Source organism: Candoia aspera, chromosome 2 (genome assembly GCF_035149785.1).
Source record: "Candoia aspera isolate rCanAsp1 chromosome 2, rCanAsp1.hap2, whole genome shotgun sequence".
NCBI lineage: Eukaryota > Metazoa > Chordata > Lepidosauria > Squamata > Boidae > Candoia > Candoia aspera.
The window spans coordinates 16,824,481-16,847,411 of NC_086154.1; the positions used below are offsets into that span (position 1 = coordinate 16,824,481).

The 22,931-nt window shown below is 44.5% G+C and overlaps 1 protein-coding gene across 1 annotated transcript; it reads left to right on the forward strand.

Annotated features, from left to right (window-relative positions):
• Window positions 1-10,197: 10,197 nt before the first annotated feature.
• Window positions 10,198-21,101, forward strand: LOC134488964 (cholinesterase-like). Its single transcript, XM_063291338.1, has 4 exons — window positions 10,198-10,284; window positions 13,923-15,435; window positions 17,137-17,324; window positions 20,714-21,101. The coding sequence occupies exons 2-4, from the start codon at window positions 13,949-13,951 to the stop codon at window positions 20,734-20,736; spliced, it is 1,698 nt and encodes a 565-aa protein (XP_063147408.1). The 5' UTR covers window positions 10,198-10,284; window positions 13,923-13,948; the 3' UTR covers window positions 20,737-21,101.
• Window positions 21,102-22,931: the final 1,830 nt, after the last annotated feature.

Genomic DNA, 22,931 nt, shown 5'->3' on the forward strand with positions numbered 1-22,931 from the left:
AAAGTAATTTTATGGCAACCAGCTTGATTGATAACTGGAAAATAGAGGGAGAAAACGTAGAGGCAGTGAAAGACTTTGTATTTCTAGGTGCGAAGATTACTGCAGATGCTGACTGCAGTCAGGAAATCAGAAGACACTTGGGAGAAGAGCAATGACCAATCTCGATAAAATAGTTAAGAGCAGAGACATCACACTGACAACAAAGGTCTGCATAGTTAAAGCAATGGTGTTCCCCATAGTAACATATGGCTGACAAAGCTGGACCATAAGGAAGCCTGAGAGAAGGAAGATTGATGCTTTGGAACTGTGGTGTTGGAGGAAAATTCTGAGAGTGCCTTGGACTGCAAGAAGATCAAATCAGTCCATCCTCCAGGAAATAAAGCCAGATTGCTCACTTGAGGGAATGATATTCAAGGCAAAACTGAACTACTTTGGCCACATAATGAGAAGACAGGACACCCTGGAGAAGGTGCTGATGCTAGGGAGAGTGGAGGGCAAAAGGAAGAGGGGCCGACCAAAGGCAAGATGGATGGATGATATTCTAGAGGTGATGGATTCGTCCCTGGGGGAGCTGGGGGTGTTGACGACTGACAGGAAGCTCTGGCGTGGGCTGGTCCATGAAGTCACGAAGAGTCGGAGGTGACTAAATGAATAAACAACAAAACCTGTATACCAATCTTATCTGGCAATAAGAGGTTGGGGGTGGGCGGTACAGTGTTGTGCTCATTCTCCTTCCTCTGTGGTCGGTTCCAGTTGGTGTTGATAGGGGGGGAAAGGTCCAGCCCACGTCCCCTACTCTGTGGGTTGCCTCAGGGCTCGGTTCTCTCCCCTCTCCTATTTAACATCTACATGAGGCCGTTGGGGGAGGTGATGCGATGGTTTGGGGTAAGATACTATCAATATGCTGATGATACTCAGCTTTATATCTCTACCCCAGACCGCCTGAGTGATGCCGTGGATGTCCTGACCCAGTGCCTGGAGGCTGTAAGGGCCTGGATGGGGTGCAATGGGCTTCGACTCAACCCAAGCAAGACTGAGTGGCTTTGGGTTTGTGGGCCTCCCAGTGCTAAGGTTTTTCCACCTTTGGTCTCGGATGGGCTTGCACTGCCCCAGACAGACCCGGTACGCAATCTGGGGGTCCTCGTAGACTCACGGCTCCTGCTCAAAGAGCAGGTGGCAGCCGTGGTTAGGAGGGCCTTTGCCTACCTTCAGGATGTGTGCCAGCTGCGCCCATTCCTAGACCGAGAGGCTTTGCTCACAGTCACTCATGCCCTCGTGACCTCCCGTCTGGACTACTCTAATGCTCTCTACATGGGGCTGCCCTTGAAGAGCATTCGGAAGCTTCAACTGGTGCAGAATGCAGCTGCATGGATACTAAATGGTGTCAGGTACTTGACACATGTAACACCACTGCTACGTGAGCTGCACTGGTTGCCGGTGTGCTTCCGGGTGCAATTCAAGGTGCTGGTTGTCACCTTTAAAGTCCTTCATGGCTTGGGGTCAGGTTACCTCAGGGACCGCCTTCTCCCAGTTGTTTCTGCCCGTCCAATTTGATCTAGCAGGTTGGGTATGCTGCGGGTCCCGTCAGCCAGGGAGTGTCGGTTGGCGGGAACTAGGTGTGCCTTCTCTTCCGTAGCGCCTGCCCTCTGCTCTCTGGAACGTCCTCCCTCCAGAAATGTCCCCGACCCTGCTGGCCTTTCGTAAGGCCATGAAGACCTGGCTTTGTGCCCAGGCCTGGGGCCTCAAATGTGTGGATGGTCCCATCTCTTGGCTGTATTAACATTCATGCATTGCTCGCTTAGCAGGCATGTATATTTATTTTGTATTTATTTTATATTTTAACTGTTTTAATTGTAATTGTTTTAATTGTTTAATAGTTTTATTGTTGTAAGCCGCCCAGAGTCACTCGCTGAGATGGGCGGCTATAGAAATCAAATAAATAAATAAATAAATGAGCAAGCAAGCAAGCAAGCAAGCCCCAGTCAACTCAAGGGGATGTTCTTCTATGTAGACACAGAGAAGATTGCATTGTTTGGCTCCAGTCCTAGGGAATAAACCATATCTAATGCAATGATTGTTGTTGTTTATTCGTTTAGTCGCTTCCGACTCTTCGTGACTTCATGGACCAGCCCACGCCAGAACTTCCTGTCGGTCGTCAGCTCCCCCAGCTCCCCCAGGGACGAGTCCGTCACCTCTAGAATATCACCCATCCACCTTGCCCTTGGTCGGCCCCTCTTCCTTTTGCCCTCCACTCTCCCTAGCATCAGCATCTTCTCCAGGGTGTCCTGTCTTCTCATTATGTGGCCAAAGTAGTTTGGTTTTGCCTTGAATATCATTCCCTCAAGTGAGCAGTCTGGCTTGATTTCCTGGAGGATGGACTGGTTTGATCTTCTTGCAGTCCAAGGCACTCTCAGAATTTTCCTCCAAAACCACAGTTCAAAAGCATCGATCTTCCTTCTCTCAGCCTTCCTTATGGTCCAGCTCTGTCAGCCATAAGTTACTACGGGGAACACCATTGCTTTAACTATGCAGACCTTTGTTGTCAGTGTGATGTCTCTGCTCTTAACTATTTTATCAAGATTGGTCATTGCTCTTCTCCCAAGCATTAAGCGTCTTCTGATTTCCTGACTGCAGTCAGCATCCGCAGTAATCTTTGCACCTAGAAATACAAAGTCTTTCACTGCTTCTACATTTTCTCCCTCTATTTGCCAGTTATCAATCAAGCTGGTTGCCATAATCTTGGTTTTTTTGAGGTTTAGCTGCAAGCCAGCTTTTGCACTTTCTTCTTTCACCTTCATCATCAGGCTCCTCAGTTCCTCTTCGCTTTCAGCCATCAAAGTGGTATCATCTGCATATCTGAGATTGTTAATGTTTCCTCCAGGGATTTTAACTCCAGCCTTGGATTCCTCAAGCCCAGCACGTCGCATGATGTGTTCTGCGTACAAGTTGAATAGGTAGGATGAGAGTATACAGCCCTGCCGTACTTCTTTCCCAATCTTAAACCAGTCCGTTGTTCCGTGGTCTGTCCTTACTGTTGCTACTTGGTCGTTATACAGATTCTTCAGGAGGCAGACAAGATGACTTGGTATCCCCATACCACTAAGAACTTGTCACAATTTGTTATGGTCCACACAGTCAAAGGCTTTAGAATAGTCAGTAAAACAGAAATAGATGTTTTTCTGAAACTCCCTGGCTTTTTCCATTATCCAGCGGATATTGGCAATTTGGTCCCTAGTTCCTCTGCCTTTTCTAAACCCAGCTTGTGCATCTGGCAATTCTCGCTCCATGAATTGCTGAAGTCTACCTTGCAGGATCTGGAGCATTACCTTACTGGCATGTGAAATGAGTGCCACTGTTCGATAGTTTGAACATTCTTTAGTGTTTCCCTTTTTTGGTATGGGGAGATAAGTTGATTTTTTCCAATCTGATGGCCATTCCTGTGTTTTCCAAATTTGCTGGCATATAGCATGCATTACCTTGACAGCATCATCTTTCAAGATTTTGAACAGTTCAGCTGGGATGCCGTCGTCTCCTGCTGCCTTGTTATTAGCAATGCTTCTTAAGGCCCACTCAACCTCACTCTTCAGGATGTCTGGCTCTAGCTCACTGACCACACCGTCAAAGCTATCCCCGATATTGTTATATTTCCTATACAGGTCTTCTGTATATTCTTGCCACGTTTTCGTGATCTCTTCTTCTTCTGTTAGGTTCTTGCCATCTTTGTTTTTGATCATGCCCATTTTTGCCTGGAGTTTACCTCCAATGTTTCTAATTTTCTGGAAGAGGTCTCTTGTCCTTCCTATTCTATTCTCTTCTTCCACTTCCGCACATTGCTTGTTTAAAAATAATTCCTTATCTCTTCTGGCTAACCTCTGGAATTTTGCATTTAATTGGGCATATCTCCCCCTATCACTGTTGCCTTTTGCTTTCCTTCTTTCTTGGGCTACTTCTAGTGTCTCAGCAGACAGCCATTTTGCCTTCTTGGCTTTCTCTTTCTTTGGGATGTATATTGTTGCCGCCTCCTGAACAATGTTGCGAACGTCTGTCCAGAGTTCTTCCGGGACCCTATCTACTAAGTCCAGTCCCTTAAATCGATTCTTCACCTCCACTGCATATTCCTTAGGAATATTAGTGAGCTCATATCTAGCTGATCTGTGGGTCTTCCCTAATCTCTTGAGTCTGATCCTAAATTGTGCAAGAAGAAGTTCGTGATCGGAACTACAGTCAGCTCCAGGTCTTGTTTTTACCGACTGTATAGATGTCTGCCACCTTTGGCTGCAAAGGATGTAGTCAATCTGATTTCGGTGTTGTCCATCTGGGGAAGTCCATGTATAAAGCCGTCTCTTAGGTTGTTGGAAGAGAGTGTTTGTTATGCAGAGTGAGTTGTCTTGGCAAAATTCTATCAGCCTATGTCCTGCTTCGTTTTGTTCTCCCAGGCCATGCTTACCTGTAATTCCAGGTGTCATTTGACTGCCCACCTTAGCATTCCAGTCTCCTGTGATGAAAATAACATCTCTTTTAGGCGTGTTGTCCAGTAGGTGCTGCAGATCCTCATAGAACTGCTCTACTTCAGCTTCTTCAACATCTGTGGTTGGGGCGTATATTTGGATCACTGTGATGTTAGATGGCTTGCCCTGAATTTGAATTGAGATCATTCTGTCATTTTTTGGATTGTATCCAAGCACTGCTTTAGCCACTTGACTATTAATTATGAAGGCTACTCCATTTCTTCTGTGGTCCTCTTGTCCACAGTAGTAGATCTGGTGGTCATCTGATGTGAAGTGGCCCATTCCAGTCCATTGCAGTTCACGGACGCCCAAAATGTCTATCTTTAATCTTGACATCTCACCAATAACCACATCCAATTTGCCCTGGCTCATAGATCTTACATTCCAGGTTCCAATGGTGTGTTGATCCTTAGAACATCGTATTCGCCGTTTACCACCAGCACCGTCGGCCGCTAGCCGTCCTTTCGGCTTTGAGCTAGCTGCGTCATCACGTCTGGGGCTAGTTGAACTCATCCTCTGTTCCTCCCCAGTAGCATTTTGACCATCTTCCGACCTGGGGGTCTCATCTTCCGATGGTATACCGACATATCTCTGGTTGTACTGATCCATTTAATTTTCATGGCAAGAATACTGGGGTGGGTTGCCATTACCTTCCCCAGGGATCACATTTAGTCTGACCTCTCTGTCATGACCTTCCCGTCTTGGGTGGCCCTTCACGGTTTAGCTCATGGCATCACTGAGGTGCTCAAGCTCCAGCACCACGGCAAGGTAACGATCCTTTGCTGAAGAATGCAATGATACACTGTATATATATAACATCACTATTTTAGAGTAATATTAACTAATAGAGACACTATTTTTATTTATGTTTGCCTGTGCTTTGCTATAGTATCAATAGTTGCTGGGCTACTATTAGTAACAAATAGTAAAACTGCAATTCTTCAGTGTTTTCATAAGATTGAAACTGTGAATCATTTTAAAGATTTCATGATAGCAATAAAACCAACCAGATTTTAGTAAAAAAGTAAAAAAAACCCTGTGGGATAGTTTGGTTATAGAAAGGGAATTTCAAAATGACCTGAGTTAGGATTTATCTCAGTGAGAACTACAGTGGAAGAAAAGTCAGTTTTTCAGCAATCTTTTAAAAATTTTTTAAAGCATTTATTTCACAATAGTCCACATTGTAGCTTTAGAGATAAATGGCATCTTCCTAGCCACAAAACACTGCCGATCAGTATCTGCAGAATTGGGGGTTTGACCTTCCTGAAACTGGAAGTACTGTGTTGAAATGCTTACAGAAAATGCAACTTCAGTTTTATTGCCCATCAAAACATTTATTTGGACATTTCTCTGGGTTGCAAAGCTGAAGGGCAGGTTAATCAGAGTCCACACATTAACAAACAAAATGGCCCTAATGAAGGGAGAGGATTGTATGCAGTTGATAGATACCTAGAGAAAAGAAATAGTATTCCATAAATCGGGAAGAGCCAACCGCCAACTGCATCCAAATTCCTGCTCTTCATAGGAACTATGTATTACACAAAATGAGAGAGACAGAGAGGAGGGACTGACAGAGAGAGGTAGAGGGTTCTGCATGGCAGAGTTTGGCTGCTTGTCTTTTATGCGTAAACCAATTGGAAATGAAACTGGCTCAAGAAATCCCTTAATGGATTTCAATTTCTTCCTCCACTTTGGCAATGGTGCTCTGTCTAGCTCACAGTTAACGTGGCCCCCAGTTGGTGGATTCCTCTGTGCCAGTGCCAGGAAAGCAAGTCGCCAATTGCTTTCCTTTCATAATGTTGTGGTGATCATTTCTGCACCAGCAAATGCCTTGGTTTATGTTCATTGCTTATGTATTCTTTCTGAAAAACTTAAAGCCATTTACAAGGTTAATGCATCGCACTGCCCTCACATGCATGGACAGCAAACAGCTTTCAGATAAATGTTGCTTTCTTGCATTTTCTCCAGTTTGGCTTCCCAATCTCTAGTGCTGCAGCTGCTATTACAGTACTGTTCTAATAATATAGTGGTTATCGCACTTATTTCACACTTCTTTCACATACAGGTTCAAAACTGGACAGAAATAACTTTTTTAATTACTATTTTTCTTTTCCTGAGCTACCCAGATTTCCTCCACACATTTTTTTAAACCAGTGCATCATTGTTCAGTTGAAATGCTAGACCCTTCCCTTCCCTTCCCCTTCCCCCTTCCCCCTTCTCTTTTCATTCTTTCCCTCCTTCCCTTCCTTCTTCTTCCCCTTCCCCCTTCCCCCTTCTCTTTTCATTCTTTCCCTCCTTCCCTTCCTTCTTCTTCCCCTTCCCCCTTCCCCCTTCTCTTTTCATTCTTTCCCTCCTTCCCTTCCTTCTTCTTCCCCTTCCCCCTTCCCCCTTCTCTTTTCATTCTTTCCCTCCTTCCCTTCCTTCTTCTTCCCCTTCCCCCTTCCCCCTTCTCTTTTCATTCTTTCCCTCCTTCCCTTCCTTCTTCTTCCCCTTCCCCCTTCCCCCTTCTCTTTTCATTCTTTCCCTCCTTCCCTTCCTTCTTCTTCCCATTTCTTTCCTTCCTTCTTCTTCCCTCCCTCCCTCCTTTCCCTTTTCTCGTTTCTAAAAAGTTATTTCTGCCCTGTGATGAACCAGGAACTCCTTATATGTGAGACAAATATGACATCTTCTACCCTACTAGAGCACAACTGTAGTAGACGTTACAGGAAAGATTAGGCAGACAAACCTGGGAAAATGCAGAAAAGATACACATGCGTATCCTTAGAAAAAAGATCTGTGAACTGTTTTCTGGCCCATCTCATAAAACATGGTCCAAAACCATTATGTGAAACAAATCTTGGCTCTTTCTTTGACAAGGTAACTACTTTAGTGGGCAAGGGAAATGCTTGTAACGTACCTCAGTTTCAGTAAAGCTTTTGATAAGGCTGCACGTGACAGTCTCACTGACAAGCAGTTGAAATGTGGTTTGGATGGCAGTGCAGTAAGGTGAGTCCACACCTGGATGGCTAACCATACCAAGAGCATCAGCATTAATGGTTCTACGTCACATTGGAGAGGATGATCTCTATTTACATAGGACTTAGACCCTTAAAAACAAATTAATTAGCAGATTTGGTATGCTGTGGCACATTCCAATTTAGCCTAATATATCCTAATGTGGAGAAACAATTTTACATAAAATAAGTGATGGGGGTGATGACACAAGTTCAAACTAGTGCTTGATGCCTTCAATCAGTCATGGTTTGATGCTCTTTTAGGTGCTAACTCCTCCATCTTATATCATACCACACTTATACGGGGATGTGCAGGAATCCATATTGAAGCATCCGGACCAGATGGCTGTCCTCCACTTGAGCACATCCATTTAAGATGAACGGGAGGAATGTTGTAAATGTATTAATGCCAAATCTCTTCATAGCTCTTCTTGGTGGGAATCACCATCTAGGCCAGTGTTTCTCAACGCTGGCAACTTGAAGACGTGTGAACTTCAACTTCCAGAATTCCCCAGCCAGCATGGGGAATGGCTAGGGAATTCTGGGAGTTGAAGTCCACACGTCTTCAAGTTGCCAGGGTTGAGAAACACTGATCTAGGCTGAGGCAGAAGAGAATGCAAACTGTGAGTAACAAAGCCAGAAATCTAGTTGGCCTTCAAATTCCAAGGAAGAAGGGGCCTTCATTGGATTTTGGTTGCACAGGAAGGAGGTGACACTGCCTTTTTTTCAATGAGTGGCCTAGTTTGTGTCCTCGGATGGGGGAATAAGGGGGAAAGTAACATTACCCACACCTTGATGCCATTGTGCAGATGATATAATATGTGAGAGATCATCATGGCTTCCATTGGATGCTTATGCCCACCATCACTGTGGCACCACTCTGAATTCTCACAGTTGTTGGCCAATGCCATATCTTCTACCTGGCAGGAGAGCTGTTGCCAGAGGAGAAAAAAGTGAGAACAGCTAGCCTAAGGGATGTTGCCTCCTGATATAAATATGGTAACTTCCTTTTGTCTATACAGAAATTGTCAGCCCTGAAAGGTAGACCAGGCCAGGGGACCAAAGTCATGAATGCTAATGCTACTTTTATTATGAAGTTACAGTAACAGAATCTTGCGAGTCTTAATGCCCTTCTCTTCATGAGAACTAGCGAGGAACTTGTCTGAAATGCTCTCTCAGGTTACAATTCTGGCCTGGACTCAGATTCCTTTTATTTGACCATTGTTTTGGTTGAGCCTCTTCCTCCTGTTTCTTACAGTTATTCCTTCTGCCCATTAAAGAAATTGACTGACTTAACCACTGAATCTTAGTCAACGTTGGAAGTCAGACACAGGGTAACCCAGTACAACCTGAGTGCACACGTCGGACAGGCCACATAGCACGCTAAGTTCTTACCTTGAACTTCTGGTCTCCCATTCTTTACCCTTTAGGCTCTACTGCATGAATCATCCCCTTTACTCGGTCTAAGCGTTTGTTGAATACAAACATCAAATCCAAATACATTCTTCTTCTCCTTCCTGCTTCATTGTAGGTTTGTTGTTGTTTATTCATTCAGTCGCATCTGACTCTTCGTGACTTCATGGGCCAGCCCACGCCAGAGCTTCCTGTCGGTCGTCAACACCCCCAGCTCCCCCAGGGACGAGTCCGTCACCTCTAGAATACCACCCATCCATCTTGCCCTTGGTTGGCCCCTCTTCCTTTTGCCCTCCACTCTCCCTAGCATCAGCATCTTCTCCAGGGTGTCCCGTCTTCTCATTATGTGGCCAAAGTAGTTCAGTTTTGCCTTTAATTTCATTCCCTCAGGTGAGCAGTCTGGCTTTATTTCCTGGAGGATGGACTGGTTTGATCTTCTTGCAGTCCAAGGCACTCTCAGAATTTTCCTCCAACACCGCAGCTCCAAAGCATTGATCTTCCTTCTCTCAGCCTTCCTTATGGTCCAGCTCTCGCAGCCATATGTTACTACGGGGAACACCATTACTTTAACTATGCGGACCTTTGTTGTCAGTGTGATGTCTCTGCTCTTGACTATTTTATCGAGATTGGTCATTGCGCTCCTCATTGTAGGACGTCCTCCCAAATTAAGGTTGAGGGCTACCTCCCCATCCACCCACATGTTATCCAAGCTTTATCTGAAATGCTGCTTGAACATGTTCTTTTCCTTCTTGTCATATTGTTCTGTTCTGTTTTAAATATTCACAACAGTACATGGTATAAATGTGCAACCGCAGCATAAGTTGTACTCTCAGGTTAATTTGGCCTATGTTTGTCCGTGGCTCACTGCCTTCGGCTCAGTCAACCTTCGGTAACAAACTTGGAGACTCACCCTTCCAGATTCCTTTCTCAATAGGAACAATTTCCATCAGGAAGTAAGAAAACCGAACATGGTGGTGATCTGATCCAGTTCAGGGCTGCCTCAGGTATTTGTTCTTTGCTTTCATGTTCTTTACTTGCTTTGAAATCTAGACAGCTGTCATAATAGTTCTTTTCAAGGCTGTGGGAGGCATAGCAGAGAGAGTGGCTGCCCTTTGCTGTGGAGGTCCCTGACCCCATTTCAAGGAAGGCCTCTGCTTTTCCACCTCTTTGACCTTGGAGTCTATTTGCCCAATTCTGGAAGCTTCCTCCCCCTGCATGGGCAGAATCCAGATGGTCAACGCACTCCTGTAATATATAACGTTGCTCTTTTCATGGGAGTTATTTGTGAGATAGCAGGTTACAGTCTGGTCATCTCTGAAGCTGAGCTGAGGGCGACACCTACAAGCAGTCCCGTTAAATCTGTCAAGTGGGTAAGTCTGCAGAATTTTAAAAAAATCCGTTTTTTTCAGGGAGGTGGAAGAAAGGGACAGGAATTCCTTGTTTTTCTGGCCAGTTAATCCTATTCCACTTATAAAGAGACAACAACCTCTTCAGCCATAATAGGAAAAGGGTTTGTGATGCCTGCTAAAGTTTGAGACATAGAGAAAGAGGGTGTTGAATGAAAAGAAGTGAACCAAAATCCCCCACTGGGATCCCACTTCTTCTAGGGACAGACGTGTGCTCACAGATTTTTCCCATCCTTGTCTAGCGACAAGACCCATTAAAATCAGTGAGAGATTCTTCTAGGTAGATGCAGATAGAATTGCAGTGTTTGTCTGCAGTCTTAAAACACTTATTAGGGAGTAAATCATATTGAATGTAGTGAGTACATTATGCAATATATTTTTTCTACTTTGCTTTGTTTGCTCTGCTGTGATATTGCTGGCTGTATGACTGACATGTTGGTTCAGTTTTGGAAGCAGAATATCTTGCTCCTTAAGGACAAATCATAAGTTAGGCCTTCTTCAGAAAGGTCCTCAGAGCCTTCAAGAGCTTAGCAAAATGGCCCTGTTGGCCCAATCTGTCTGTTGGCTAACAGAGAGCTGTGAACAAATTCCCATAAAATTCCTTTAGCTTAATTTGAAACCTATTCATCCCGAAGGAGGCAGGCAGCTGTTCACAACCTTGCTTACTCATGGATGGCCCATCTACTTAGGGGTCTTCCAGTTTTCTTAGGCTCAAGGCAACTGCCTATGCTGCAACCTGTTTAAACCAGCCCTTGCAACATAAAATATGCCGCCCCATTGCCAATCGAAATCCTGCCTCTCTTAACCCTTTTCTGGCTTGCCATCAAATGGGGGTGTCCTGATTTATCATCTGCAGGGCAGGTTAAATAAAGCTGTTGGTGGATTCTTCTGCCTTTGTTTCCCTCTCTCTGGAAGCAGAACAGCCTATGTCAGTAGTTTTCAAGTATTTAAAAAAGAGACGCAAATAGCTTATTAAAAAACAAGAAAGATAGGTTATGTAAATGGATTATGTTTTTTATTTCTGATTTCTGGGTTCTTGATTTCTTTAGTTCTACCACCCTTTTGCTTTTCCTTCCCATCAAAAGAGCTTGGTGTATCTGTGGGGCCACCGCTGTATTCAGTGGACTTCTGGAGGTGGATTGTTGAGGAAGACCACTAGACCTGTATTATTGCGTTCTCAGATGCAGATCTATTGATATCATACCACCTCCTTCAATGACTGAAGCTCCTCCAGTGGGTGCAGCTGTGGCCCACAACTGTACCTAGAGTTTTGGTGGGGAGGGAAAACAGAATGGTGATGGAGGAAAGTGTTTGAAGAGCTGGGGGAGGGGGCATGCCAACGTGAAGGGCTGGGTTGATCCCCCTGTTTAAAAGTCACCAAGCTGCACAGCAGAAAGCATGGGCAATGGAGTGTCTTAAATTCTACACACCTTGAAGCTGCTGCTGTTGCTGCTGGTTTGTGGTAAAACCATGAGCGAAACACTGGTACAGCTGAGGATGATGGAAGGCTGTGAAATGCAAGGCCTAAGGATGAAATGAAGGCAACATCATGGGACAAGGCAGAATCCAAATGTAACCAGTTGATGTTTGTACTATGGGGAAATTCAAGAGGGGAAAGGCCCAAAGCTGATTAACTTTTCAGTGGTTGAGCAACTTTGGCATGGAAAGGGAATTTCAGAGAAATCAAGGTTAGCATTCCTTTATGAGAGGACTACGAGAGCCAGCTTGATGCAATGGTTAAAGCACCAGGCTAGAAACCAGGAGACGGTGAGCTCTAGTTCTGCCTGAGGCATGAAGCCAGCTGGATGACCTTCAGCCAGTCCCTCTCTCTCAGCCCTGGGAAGGAGGCAATGGCAAACCACTCTGAAAAGCCTTGCCAAGAAAACTGCAGGGACTTGTCCAGGCAGTCTCCACCTCCTTCAATGACTGAAGCTCCTCCAGTGGGTGCAGCTGTGGCCCACAACTGTACCTAGAGTTTTGGTGGGGAGGGAAAACAGAATGGTGATGGAGGAAAGTGTTTGAAGAGCTGGGGGAGGGGGCATGCCAACGTGAAGCGCTGGGTTGATCCCCCTGTTTAAAAGTCACCAAGCTGCACAGCAGAAAGCATGGGCAATGGAGTGTCTTAAATTCTACACACCTTGAAGCTGCTGCTGTTGCTGCTGGTTTGTGGTAAAACCATGAGCGAAACACTGGTACAGCTGAGGATGATGGAAGGCTGTGAAATGCAAGGCCTAAGGATGAAATGAAGGCAACATCATGGGACAAGGCAGAATCCAAATGTAACCAGTTGATGTTTGTACTATGGGGAAATTCAAGAGGGGAAAGGCTCAAAGCTGTAACTTTTCAGTGGTTGAGCAACTTTGGCATGGAAAGGGAATTTCAGAGAAATCAAGGTTAGCATTCCTTTATGAGAGGACTACAAGAGCCAGTTTGATGCAATGGTTAAAGCACCAGGCTAGAAACCAGGAGACGGTGAGCTCTAGTCCTGCCTGAGGCATGAAGCCAGCTGGGTGACCTTCAGCCAGTCCCTCTCTCTCAGCCCTGGGAAGGAGGCAATGGCAAACCACTCTGAAAAGCCTTGCCAAGAAAACTGCAGGGACTTGTCTAGGCAGTCTCCGAAAATCGGTCACAATTATACGGATTAAAAAAAATATGAGAGGACTACAGTGGTAGAACTTTCAGTTTCTCAATTACTTTCTCCACTGTGGAAATTATTTACTTATTTATTTGACAAATTTATATGGTGACCCATCTCACTGAATGTGATGCATACCACCAAGATTAAAACAATGTCACAGCTATTAAAAACTGAAAAAGTAAATAAAAGCAAGCTTGTGGGAACATAACGGCCATCTAAGCAGAATACAACCATTGCACAGGCTCCCCATGGGATCCCAAGGTTGCTGGGAAAACCACATTTTTAGGGCCTTCTGAAAGGCTAACAGGGATGGGGTTTTGGAATATTAACAACAAGTGAACAACTTCAATTTTATGGCTCAATAATTAAAAAAAAATGGAAATTTGTTCAGATGTTGAAAACCAAAGAGCACTGCCAAGAACTATGATATCTACCAATAGGCATGATCTCAGATGGAAAATCCTCTCTCATACTGAACTCTAAAAAAAAAAAAAAGGTGTGTGATTCAAGTGTATATTTGGATGACTTAAAACAGGATTGGAGCAGTAAAAATGTTGATTTGGGGTAATTTTACATTGTTATTTATTATGGTTATGTCTTAACCATAATTTGGAAGATAGGAATTGGTACATCCTGTTCCAGAATGGGATTTTAGACAAAGATAGAAAGATATAATGTATGTAACACAAACAATGTATAACAACACTGTATTGGTATCCTTGGAGAAGATCTACTAGCAATTGTGTGTGAAAACTGTCTATCCCCTGAGCCAGGAGTTCTAAGCTGTTCTTCTGGAAGGTTGGAGATACATCATGGAGAAGGAGAAAGTTGACTAAGCCATTACCTGACCACAATTGGTGTCTTCAGCAAAAAGTAACCCCGCTATCACAATAAATTAATGATGAATTGGCATAAGGTAGGCTTCTAAATGGCATAATCTCATCTGGGTTGTAACTTTTTCTAGGACTTCCTGCTTGTCCAACTGTTGCAATGCCTGGTCTCCTGCTCCCTTCTCTCTTGTGCCACCTCCTCCTCCTCTTCCCACTAGCTTCCAGTTCTGCTTCTAATGGTGACACAGTGGTCATAACCAGCAGTGGCCCTATTAAGGGCAAGCAACTCTTTGCTGGTCTTGGATCTGTGACAGCCTATCTAGGCGTTCCTTATGCTGAGCCTCCTCTGGGGAAGTTGCGCTTCCAGAAACCGCTTCCACATCGGCCATGGAGCCAGATATTGGAGGCCACCAGCTTGGGCAATTCCTGTCCTCAATTTATTTTTCGGGATGTCCCTGAAGCAGAGGTATGGTATCCTAAAACACCACAGTCAGAAGATTGCCTTTCCCTCAACATCTGGGCGCCCTACCCACAACTTTCTTCAGGAGTGCCTGTTCTGATCTGGATACACGGAGGGGGATTTTTCATTGGCACGTCTTCTCTGGACTTGTACAATGGGGCATCCTTAGCTGCCACTGAGAATGTCATTGTGATCTCGATGAATTATCGCCTGGGGTCTCTGGGCTTTCTTTTCTTACCGCCAGCTGCTCCAGGGAACATGGGCTTATGGGACCAACAGCTGGCCCTGAAGTGGGTCAAAGAGAATGCAGCTGCCTTTGGGGGAGATCCTTCTCGGGTGACCATTTTTGGCCAGAGTGCTGGAGGATCTTCTGTGAATTTCCATCTTCTCTCACCAAAGAGCCAGGACCTTTTTGCCCAAGCGGTGATTCAGAGTGGAACAGCCAATGCTATCTGGGCTTGGAAGACTCCTGAGAAAGCCAAGCAGATATCGCTGGAATTTGGTCATTTGCTAGGTTGCTCTGAGGACCATAATACCAGCATGGTGAGTTGCCTGCAGACAAAAAATGCTTCTGAGTTTATTCAGCGTGAAACATCTATGTACCAAGAAGATGGCTTCCTTTTGAATTTTCCCTTCACACCAACCACAGATGGGGATTTTTTGCTTGGTGATCCACAAAATCTCATGGAGGAGGGGCAAATTCAGATCAAACCAGTCCTTATAGGTAGGACCCCTGATGAAGCGACTTCGTTTGTCCTTCTTTTTTTCCATGACACTAACCACAGTCTAATCAATCAGGAGCAGTTTCTGAAAGGGATAAGACTGGCAGTGCAAAATGCACCTGAAGATCTCGTTCAGGCTATTGCACTGAGGTACAGTGAAGGAAACCATGGTCCAGCACAGTACCGCTCAGCTCTGTCACAATTCTATACGGATTACATAATTACATGTTCATTGATTGACTCTGCAAGAAATATCAGAAAAACCGGGAGTCCAGTATATGCGTATTTATTCACACATCGCCCTTCAGGGTCAGTTTGGCCTGAATGGATCGGGGCAATCCATGCTTCTGAGATTGCGTTCATCTTTGGAACCCTGGAATCAGCGTTGGTTGTCAATCAGACAGAGGCTGAAACTAGACTGAGCCGTCAGATGATGCACTACTGGGCAGAGTTTGCCAGAACTGGGTATGTGGTTCACTTTATCCCTTTGAACTTGTATTTTAAATCCAGAGAAGCCCATCCATTCAAAAAATGTACTTTACAGGTAGTCCTCGAGTTATGACCACAATTTGGAGCAGAACTTCCATTGCTAAGTGATGCAGTTGTTAAGTGAGTCACCCCTGATTTCACACCGTTTGCTGTGGTTGTTAAGTGAATCATGCAGTCATTAAGCAAATCCAGCTTCCCCCACTGACTTTGCTTGTCAGAAGCGCCCTGGGAAGGTCAGAAATGGTGATCACATGACCCCGGGATGCCGCAACTGTTGTAAATACATGCAGGTTGCCAAGCACCCCAATTTTGATCATGTGACTGTGGGGAGGCTGTGATGTCTGTATGTGCGAGGACCAGTTGCAAGTCACTTTTTTCAGTGCTGCTGTAACTTCGAATGGTTGTCAAACAAACGGTGATAAGATGAGGACTACCTGTATGTCTAAAGTAATGCACCCATAAAGAAATGCATGCTATTTTATTTATTTATTTATCATATTTCTCTACCACCCAACTCATACTATGATGTCTTTGGGTGGTTTGCAGACAATTAGAAATAGAAGGATAAAATGTCATCAAAACGATATGATATCAATATAAATATACATTAAAATACAAAAATATAAAATAAGTAATATAGAATAAATAATATAAAATTCAATATGGGAAATAGTGATGTTATTGTTGGCCCCATCAAGGAGCTAAACACCTCTTTGCCTACGTTTACAGGTTGTGTTAATACTGGGAAGAACCCTGGAATTTTAAGGATGCTTAATTGTGTTACTTATAGGCAATTGTTCCCTTATCAGTTCAGTGGTATCACACATATTTAGGGGTATGTTATCTCTACATGTAGAATAAAGAAGGCACAAGGGAGATAAGAGACAAAGCATGACTGTGCAATTAGGAGAATGAGTGAAGGATTCCCAGGAGTAAGTGGTAAAGGGAGAACTCACAAGACGCAGGGCGTCCGGGGCATGAGGAACGGGGGAGCGGACTGGGATTGGCAGCTTTCAAGAGTCTAGGAGGAGCTGACCCGGGGTGGATCAGCAAGGAGGGGACAGGAGAGATTTGAACTAGCCAGATGGGAGGCTGTTTTGCAAGGCTGCTGTGGTGAAGCCTCCATATCAAGAGCGAGAGTTTGAACTGTGCTGTGGACGTACTATGAGTCTGCCGATGTATTATGTATTGCCCCTTTCGGGAAACTGCTGGGAGAGGTGGGGAAGGCAGTGAACAAGCTTGCGGACATTGATCTTCCAGCCCATTGAGTTCCAGTTGTTATCATCCTTCTAGTCGATATGCCACCCACTGGTTGTAGATCTGCATGGAAATTGGTGTGATGTAAGCAGCAAAGTAAGAGTTTTTCTTTTGATTTTGGCTCTGTGAAAGTAGCAGAGTAAAACTGTCTGGCCATAACTAGAAGCTGATCATGGATCTGTTGGATGGAGGGGGGTGGGGATGCCCCCTAGAGCCCCTTGCTGGTTGGAGAGTTGTAAGCAGCACTCATTAAGGCTTTAGAATTAAGGCTTTTAAATAGAATTAAGGCTTTTAAATAGAATCAGAAAGGATCCTGTGTTGGGGAGTCTCCCCTGGGCAGTGTCTCTCAACCTCAGCAACTTTAAGATGCGTGGACTTCAACTCTCAGAATTCTGCTTTTGCGCCTTTCTTCCTCCATAGGAATCCCGCAGGGTCAGCGGCCCCCAAGGTCGAGTGGCCCCTCTATAATGCCACGGAGTGGAACGTCTTCCTCCTCAATACTGAGCCGGTCCAGAATACAGAGGAACAGCCTCCCCGGCACTGTGACTTTTTAAAGATGCACTTTTCGGAGGCTGCACAAGCACCTAAGTCCAGCCATTCCCCACGCGGTATGTATGCCTTTGGAGGGGAGGAGCGGCTCATGAAAAAGATATTTCTAAGAAATCGTTCTTTTTATTTCGAACTGATCTTTACGGATGCACAGCTTCCCAAAGCAGGAGGCCTGTTTATTCCCATCTCAAAGGATGTCACGCCGAGGAAGGTCAAGACCTGTGGGTTAGAGTCCAGAAATTCAGGACACGGAATAAAGGGACGGTGATTTCACCTGAATGTTAGAAAATAGCAGAGCTTTGATCATACTTATGTGGCTGCCATCTTGACTTTTTAAAAAATCATTCCAGGCAGACACCCTTGTTTAAATGCAGATACCAAAGTGTGCACACTGAGAGATATAAGGGTTGAATGGAGCACAAGCACCTTTTAGAGCAGGGTTTCTCAACCCGGGCCACTTTTAAGATGTGTGGACTTCAACTCCCAGAATTCCCCAGCCAGCTTCCTGTTTTAGAGGGTGAGGGAAAAGACATTTCTATGAGCGCTGTTTAGCTGTCCTATGGAAAGGGCTAAAATCCTATGAAGGACAGGGGGGTAATTGGCCAGCTTGAGTTCAACAGGAACCCCTGAGTGAACCCAGTTTGCAATGGTGGTGGGTGTCTGTCAGTCCCCCTCTTAGCACCCCAGCACATGCCACGCCAGCTCCACCTTAGACTGTGTGTCTTTAGTGGGATAGTCTGAGGGGGATAGGCTAGCTGTATTTAGCTAAGGGTGCAACTACATTCATGTAATTTTAGAGGAATAGTCACTGGGCTTTGGGCATCTTAAAGAATAGCTCGTATATTCTTTCTTTATCTGTTCAATCGTGTCCGATTCTTGGCAACTGCCTGGACAAGTCCCTGCAGTTTTCTTTACCCTTTAGGCTGTACTGCATGAATCATCCCCTTCACTCGGTCTAAGCTTTTGTTGAATACAAACATCAAAACCAATTCTATTTATTTTATTTGATTTATTAAGTTTTGCCACCGCCCATCTCCCCTAAAAGGGGGGACTCTGGGCGGTTTACAATAAAGATAAAAGCATTAAAATACCATAAATATAAATAGATATCAAATACAAGTATAATATTAAGTATAAATACGGTATGTATTTATACATAAATACATAATAAATACGTATTACATCTTTATAATGATAACATAATAAGGAATAACAAATAATAAAGAATAATATTATTTAATATTATTTAACAATATTATTAAACAATAATAATAATATTATAATAAACAAATAATAACATAACAATAAAGTTGCCAAGAGTGAGACACGACTGAATGGTTAAAGCAAGCAATAAATGCAGTATAAAATGCAGATGACGATAACAGTTGTAATATTGCTCATGTATATCTAAAGGGCCATTTTAGGGTGGTGACCATCTCCAGGGGTGATTACTTCCCTTCCTGCCCCAAGCAAGGTGGCCAAACCAGGTCTTCAGTTGTTTTCGGAAGGCCACAAGAGATGGAAACTGTCTTATCTCTGGGGGAAGGATGTTCCAGAGGGCAGGAGGCAATGCAGAGAAGGCCCCTGTTTAGAAGTCACCAAGTTGCACAGCAGAAAGCATGGGCAATGGAGTGTCTTAAATTCTACACACCTTGAAGCTGCTGCTGTTGCTGCTGATTTGTGGTAAAACCAAGCATTCATTTATGAGAGGACTTTGAGAGGAAGTTTGGTGCAATGGTTAAAGCACCAGGCTAGAAACCAGGAGACAGTGAGCTCTAGTCCTGCCTGAGGCATGAAGCCAGCTGGATGACCTTCAGCCAGTCCCTCTCTCTCAGCCCTGGGAAGGAGGCAATGGCAAACCACTCTGAAAAGCCTTGCCAAGAAAACTGCAGGGACTTGTCCAGGCAGTCTCCACCTCCTTCAATGACTGAAGCTCCTCCAGTGGGTGCAGCTGTGGCCCACAACTGTACTTAGAGTTTTGGTGGGGAGGGAAAACAGAATGGTGATGGAGGAAAGTGTTTGAAGAGCTGGGGGAGGGGGCATGCCAACATGAAGCGCTGGGTTGATCCCCCTGTTTAAAAGTCACCAAGTTGCACAGCAGAAAGCATGGGCAATGGAGTGTCTTAAATTCTACACACCTTGAAGCTGCTGCTGTTGCTGCTGATTTGTGGTAAAACCAAGCATTCATTTATGAGAGGACTTTGAGAGGAAGTTTGGTGCAATGGTTAAAGCACCAGGCTAGAAACCAGGAGACAGTGAGCTCTAGTCCTGCCTGAGGCATGAAGCCAGCTGGATGACCTTCAGCCAGTCCCTCTCTCTCAGCCCTGGGAAGGAGGCAATGGCAAACCACTCTGAAAAGCCTTGCCAAGAAAACTGCAGGGACTTGTCCAGGCAGTCTCCACCTCCTTCAATGACTGAAGCTCCTCCAGTGGGTGCAGCTGTGGCCCACAACTGTACTTAGAGTTTTGGTGGGGAGGGAAAACAGAATGGTGATGGAGGAAAGTGTTTGAAGAGCTGGGGGAGGGGGCATGCCAACATGAAGCGCTGGGTTGATCCCCCTGTTTAAAAGTCACCAAGTTGCACAGCAGAAAGCATGGGCAATGGAGTGTCTTAAATTCTACACACCTTGAAGCTGCTGCTGTTGCTGCTGGTTTGTGGTAAAACCATGAGCGAAACACTGGTACAGCTGAGGATGATGGAAGGCTGTGAAATGCAAGGCCTAAGGATGAAATGAAGGCAACATCATGGGACAAGGCAGAATCCAAATGTAACCAGTTGATGTTTGTACTATGGGGAAATTCAAGAGGGGAAAGGCCCAAAGCTGATTAACTTTTCAGTGGTTGAGCAACTTTGGCATGGAAAGGGAATTTCAGAGAAATCAAGGTTAGCATTCCTTTATGAGAGGACTACGAGAGCCAGCTTGATGCAATGGTTAAAGCACCAGGCTAGAAACCAGGAGACGGTGAGCTCTAGTTCTGCCTGAGGCATGAAGCCAGCTGGGTGACCTTCAGCCAGTCCCTCTCTCTCAGCCCTGGGAAGGAGGCAATGGCAAACCACTCTGAAAAGCCTTGCCAAGAAAACTGCAGGGACTTGTCCAGGCAGTCTCCGAAAATCGGTCACGATTATATGGATTAAAAAAAAATGAGAGGACTACAGTGGTAGAACTTTCAGTTTCTCAATTACTTTCTCCACTGTGGAAATTATTTACTTATTTATTTGACAAATTTATGCAGTGACCCATCTCACTGAATGTGATGCATACCACCAACGATTAAAACAATGTCACAGCTATTAAAAACTGAAAAAGTAAATAAAAGCAAGCTTGTGGGAGAATAAGGGCCATCTATACAACCTATGTGCAGGATCCCTATGGGATCCCCAAGGTTTGGCTACAATTTTGTTGGCCTGCAGAAGAGCATTTATTTGTTTGTTTGTTTGTTTCTCTCAGGAACCAATCAAGACATTTCTTAAAAGCCTGGGGAAATGATGACATCTGTGCCACAGAACCTTCCAGAAAGATCCACTCTCCTTTCAGGGACTGGCTGGTGGGAACACGGAAGATGAATACGGAGCCAACTAAAACCCCCATGATCTTTGCTGTGAAATAACTTGATACTGAAGCCAATTTAGTGGCCTGCTAGAACCACTGGAATGGAGCAGAGCTTATAACACAGCTGAGAAGTTGGCCCAGAAAAATAAAATTATCTTAGATAGCTTCAGTGAGCATACCAGAGAAACACAGGTTGTGGATCTTACACACTCAGCCCTCCCAAGCATAAAGAATCACACGCTCAGACATATTAGGTTAAGAAATAAAAAGAATCTTACTGACTTTATTGTTGCTTCTGTTACATCCATCTTGGAGGAAAAGATGAAGTCCTTTGTTCTCCTTTTCTTTCTTAATATGTAGTTTGCCCTAAACTCTCAGCCCTACAGCTGCCAAGAGCTGTGTGGAAGAAAGGGGCAGAATTCTTCATCAAGGCCCAAGCACATGGCCCTGATGAACAGAGAGCAGAGCAGCATGCTTGCTTCTCCCTGGGTGGAAGAAGGAAAGGAGAGAGGAAGTGGGAGCGGCAACAAACAGCTTCCTCAGAGTTGCATTGTGGGACAACTCAATTTACATGCTGATTCACATGCTAATGAGGCATGCTGGATTTGCCAGGACTTCCAACAGATACAGTAAGGAAAAACAAAACAAAACAAAACAGGAATGAGTCATGTATCTTTTTTTTTCCCCCACAGGGTCAAGCCTCCTTAAATTTAATAAATTCGGTACTCTGGGTATTGCATTCCAATTTATTCTAATAAGTCCTGATATGGAGAAACCAGAAACACAGTTAGTGTTTGATATTTTCTCATGTGCCCTAAAAACAGCCTCAATCTTAGATGCATCCTAGTTTGGAAAGGTAGATCCACCTGTCGCTCAGCCAGCGGAAGTTCATAGCATTAAGAATTGGGCTTTTCAAAGTTTTCCACGTAGCAACTACCTCCCGAAATCACCTCCATCATCTCCCCCCAAACTCCCAATATTTCTCTTGAAGATTATTTGGGGAAGACCCATCTCCACTCTTTGTATTTTCAGTCTGGATTCCAGTGATAATACTGTCAAATATAATAAAAGACACCCTTGTCAGAAGGGCCCAAGGAACAGGCTGAACGTACTGCTGCAAGAGGACAGAAAATCACAAGTAGCAATGTTTGAAAAGATAAAAATGACTGCGTGAATGATTTGCAGGAGGAATGGATGAGCAGGATAGGTCTACAACTGAAAAACTGCCTTTTAACAAAATGAAAGAATGGCATACGAAGTTAAGGAGGAGAATAGAAAATTAGATAAATTAATTGATAATTGGTAAAACACAGAGGTATCCACAGAGTATGATTAAAAAAAAATCAAGATGGTGGCCGTGGTGGTGTAACACACATAAAAAACTGGCAGAGTTTGATCATACTTATGTGGCTACCGTTTGACTTTTTTAAAATCATTCCATGCAGACACCCTTGTTTAAATGCAGATACCAAAGTGTGCACACTGAGAGATATAAGGGTTGAATGGAGCACAAGCACCTTATAGAGCAGGGTTTCTCAACCTGGGCCACTTTAAGATGTGTGGACTTCAACTCCCTGTGGGATGTGTGGACTTCAACAAGCTGGCTGGGGTATTCTGGGAGTTGAAGTCCACACATTGTAAAGTGGCCCAGGTTGCAAAACCCTGTTTTAGAGTGTGAGGGAAAAGACAGAGTGCAGAAGGTTCATTGGCTTAACCATTGTTGTTGTATTAACTGCAAAATTATAACAAAATGGCAGCTATGACCAGCTGAGAACACCACAGCCCAGAAGCCCAGGGTTGCACAGGGCAACAATCAGCCACTGGATGGAAGGAGGCATGCCAAGAATTGTAACCAATCAGAACTGGGGTTGTCACGAGATTGGAAGGAAGCACTGCAGATCATCTATTCTGAAGGGCTTAAGGGAGTCCTGGTTGGAAACAGATAGAAAATAAGGACATAGGATGCATTTGCAGTTGGCTGTGTATCGGTGGAGGATGACATTGTTTGTTCGTGCACTCAAGAACCACTTTCTGCTCTTCCCCTTATAGTAGAGAGTGGTCAAGCAGAAATTGCACATCTGCCCTATGTCTCTTCGTTCCTTTCTATCCTTGCAAA

Bases quoted from the DNA above. Each gene is read 5' to 3' on its own strand.
- LOC134488964 (XM_063291338.1), top strand. From the start codon at position 13,949: ATGCCTGGTCTCCTGCTCCCTTCTCTCTTGTGCCACCTCCTCCTCCTC. The intron at 15,436-17,136 runs GTATGTGGTTCA...CTTCCTCCATAG, and splicing joins GCAGAGTTTGCCAGAACTGG to GAATCCCGCAGGGTCAGCGG. The intron at 17,325-20,713 runs GTATGTATGCCT...TGTTTCTCTCAG, and splicing joins GTCCAGCCATTCCCCACGCG to GAACCAATCAAGACATTTCT.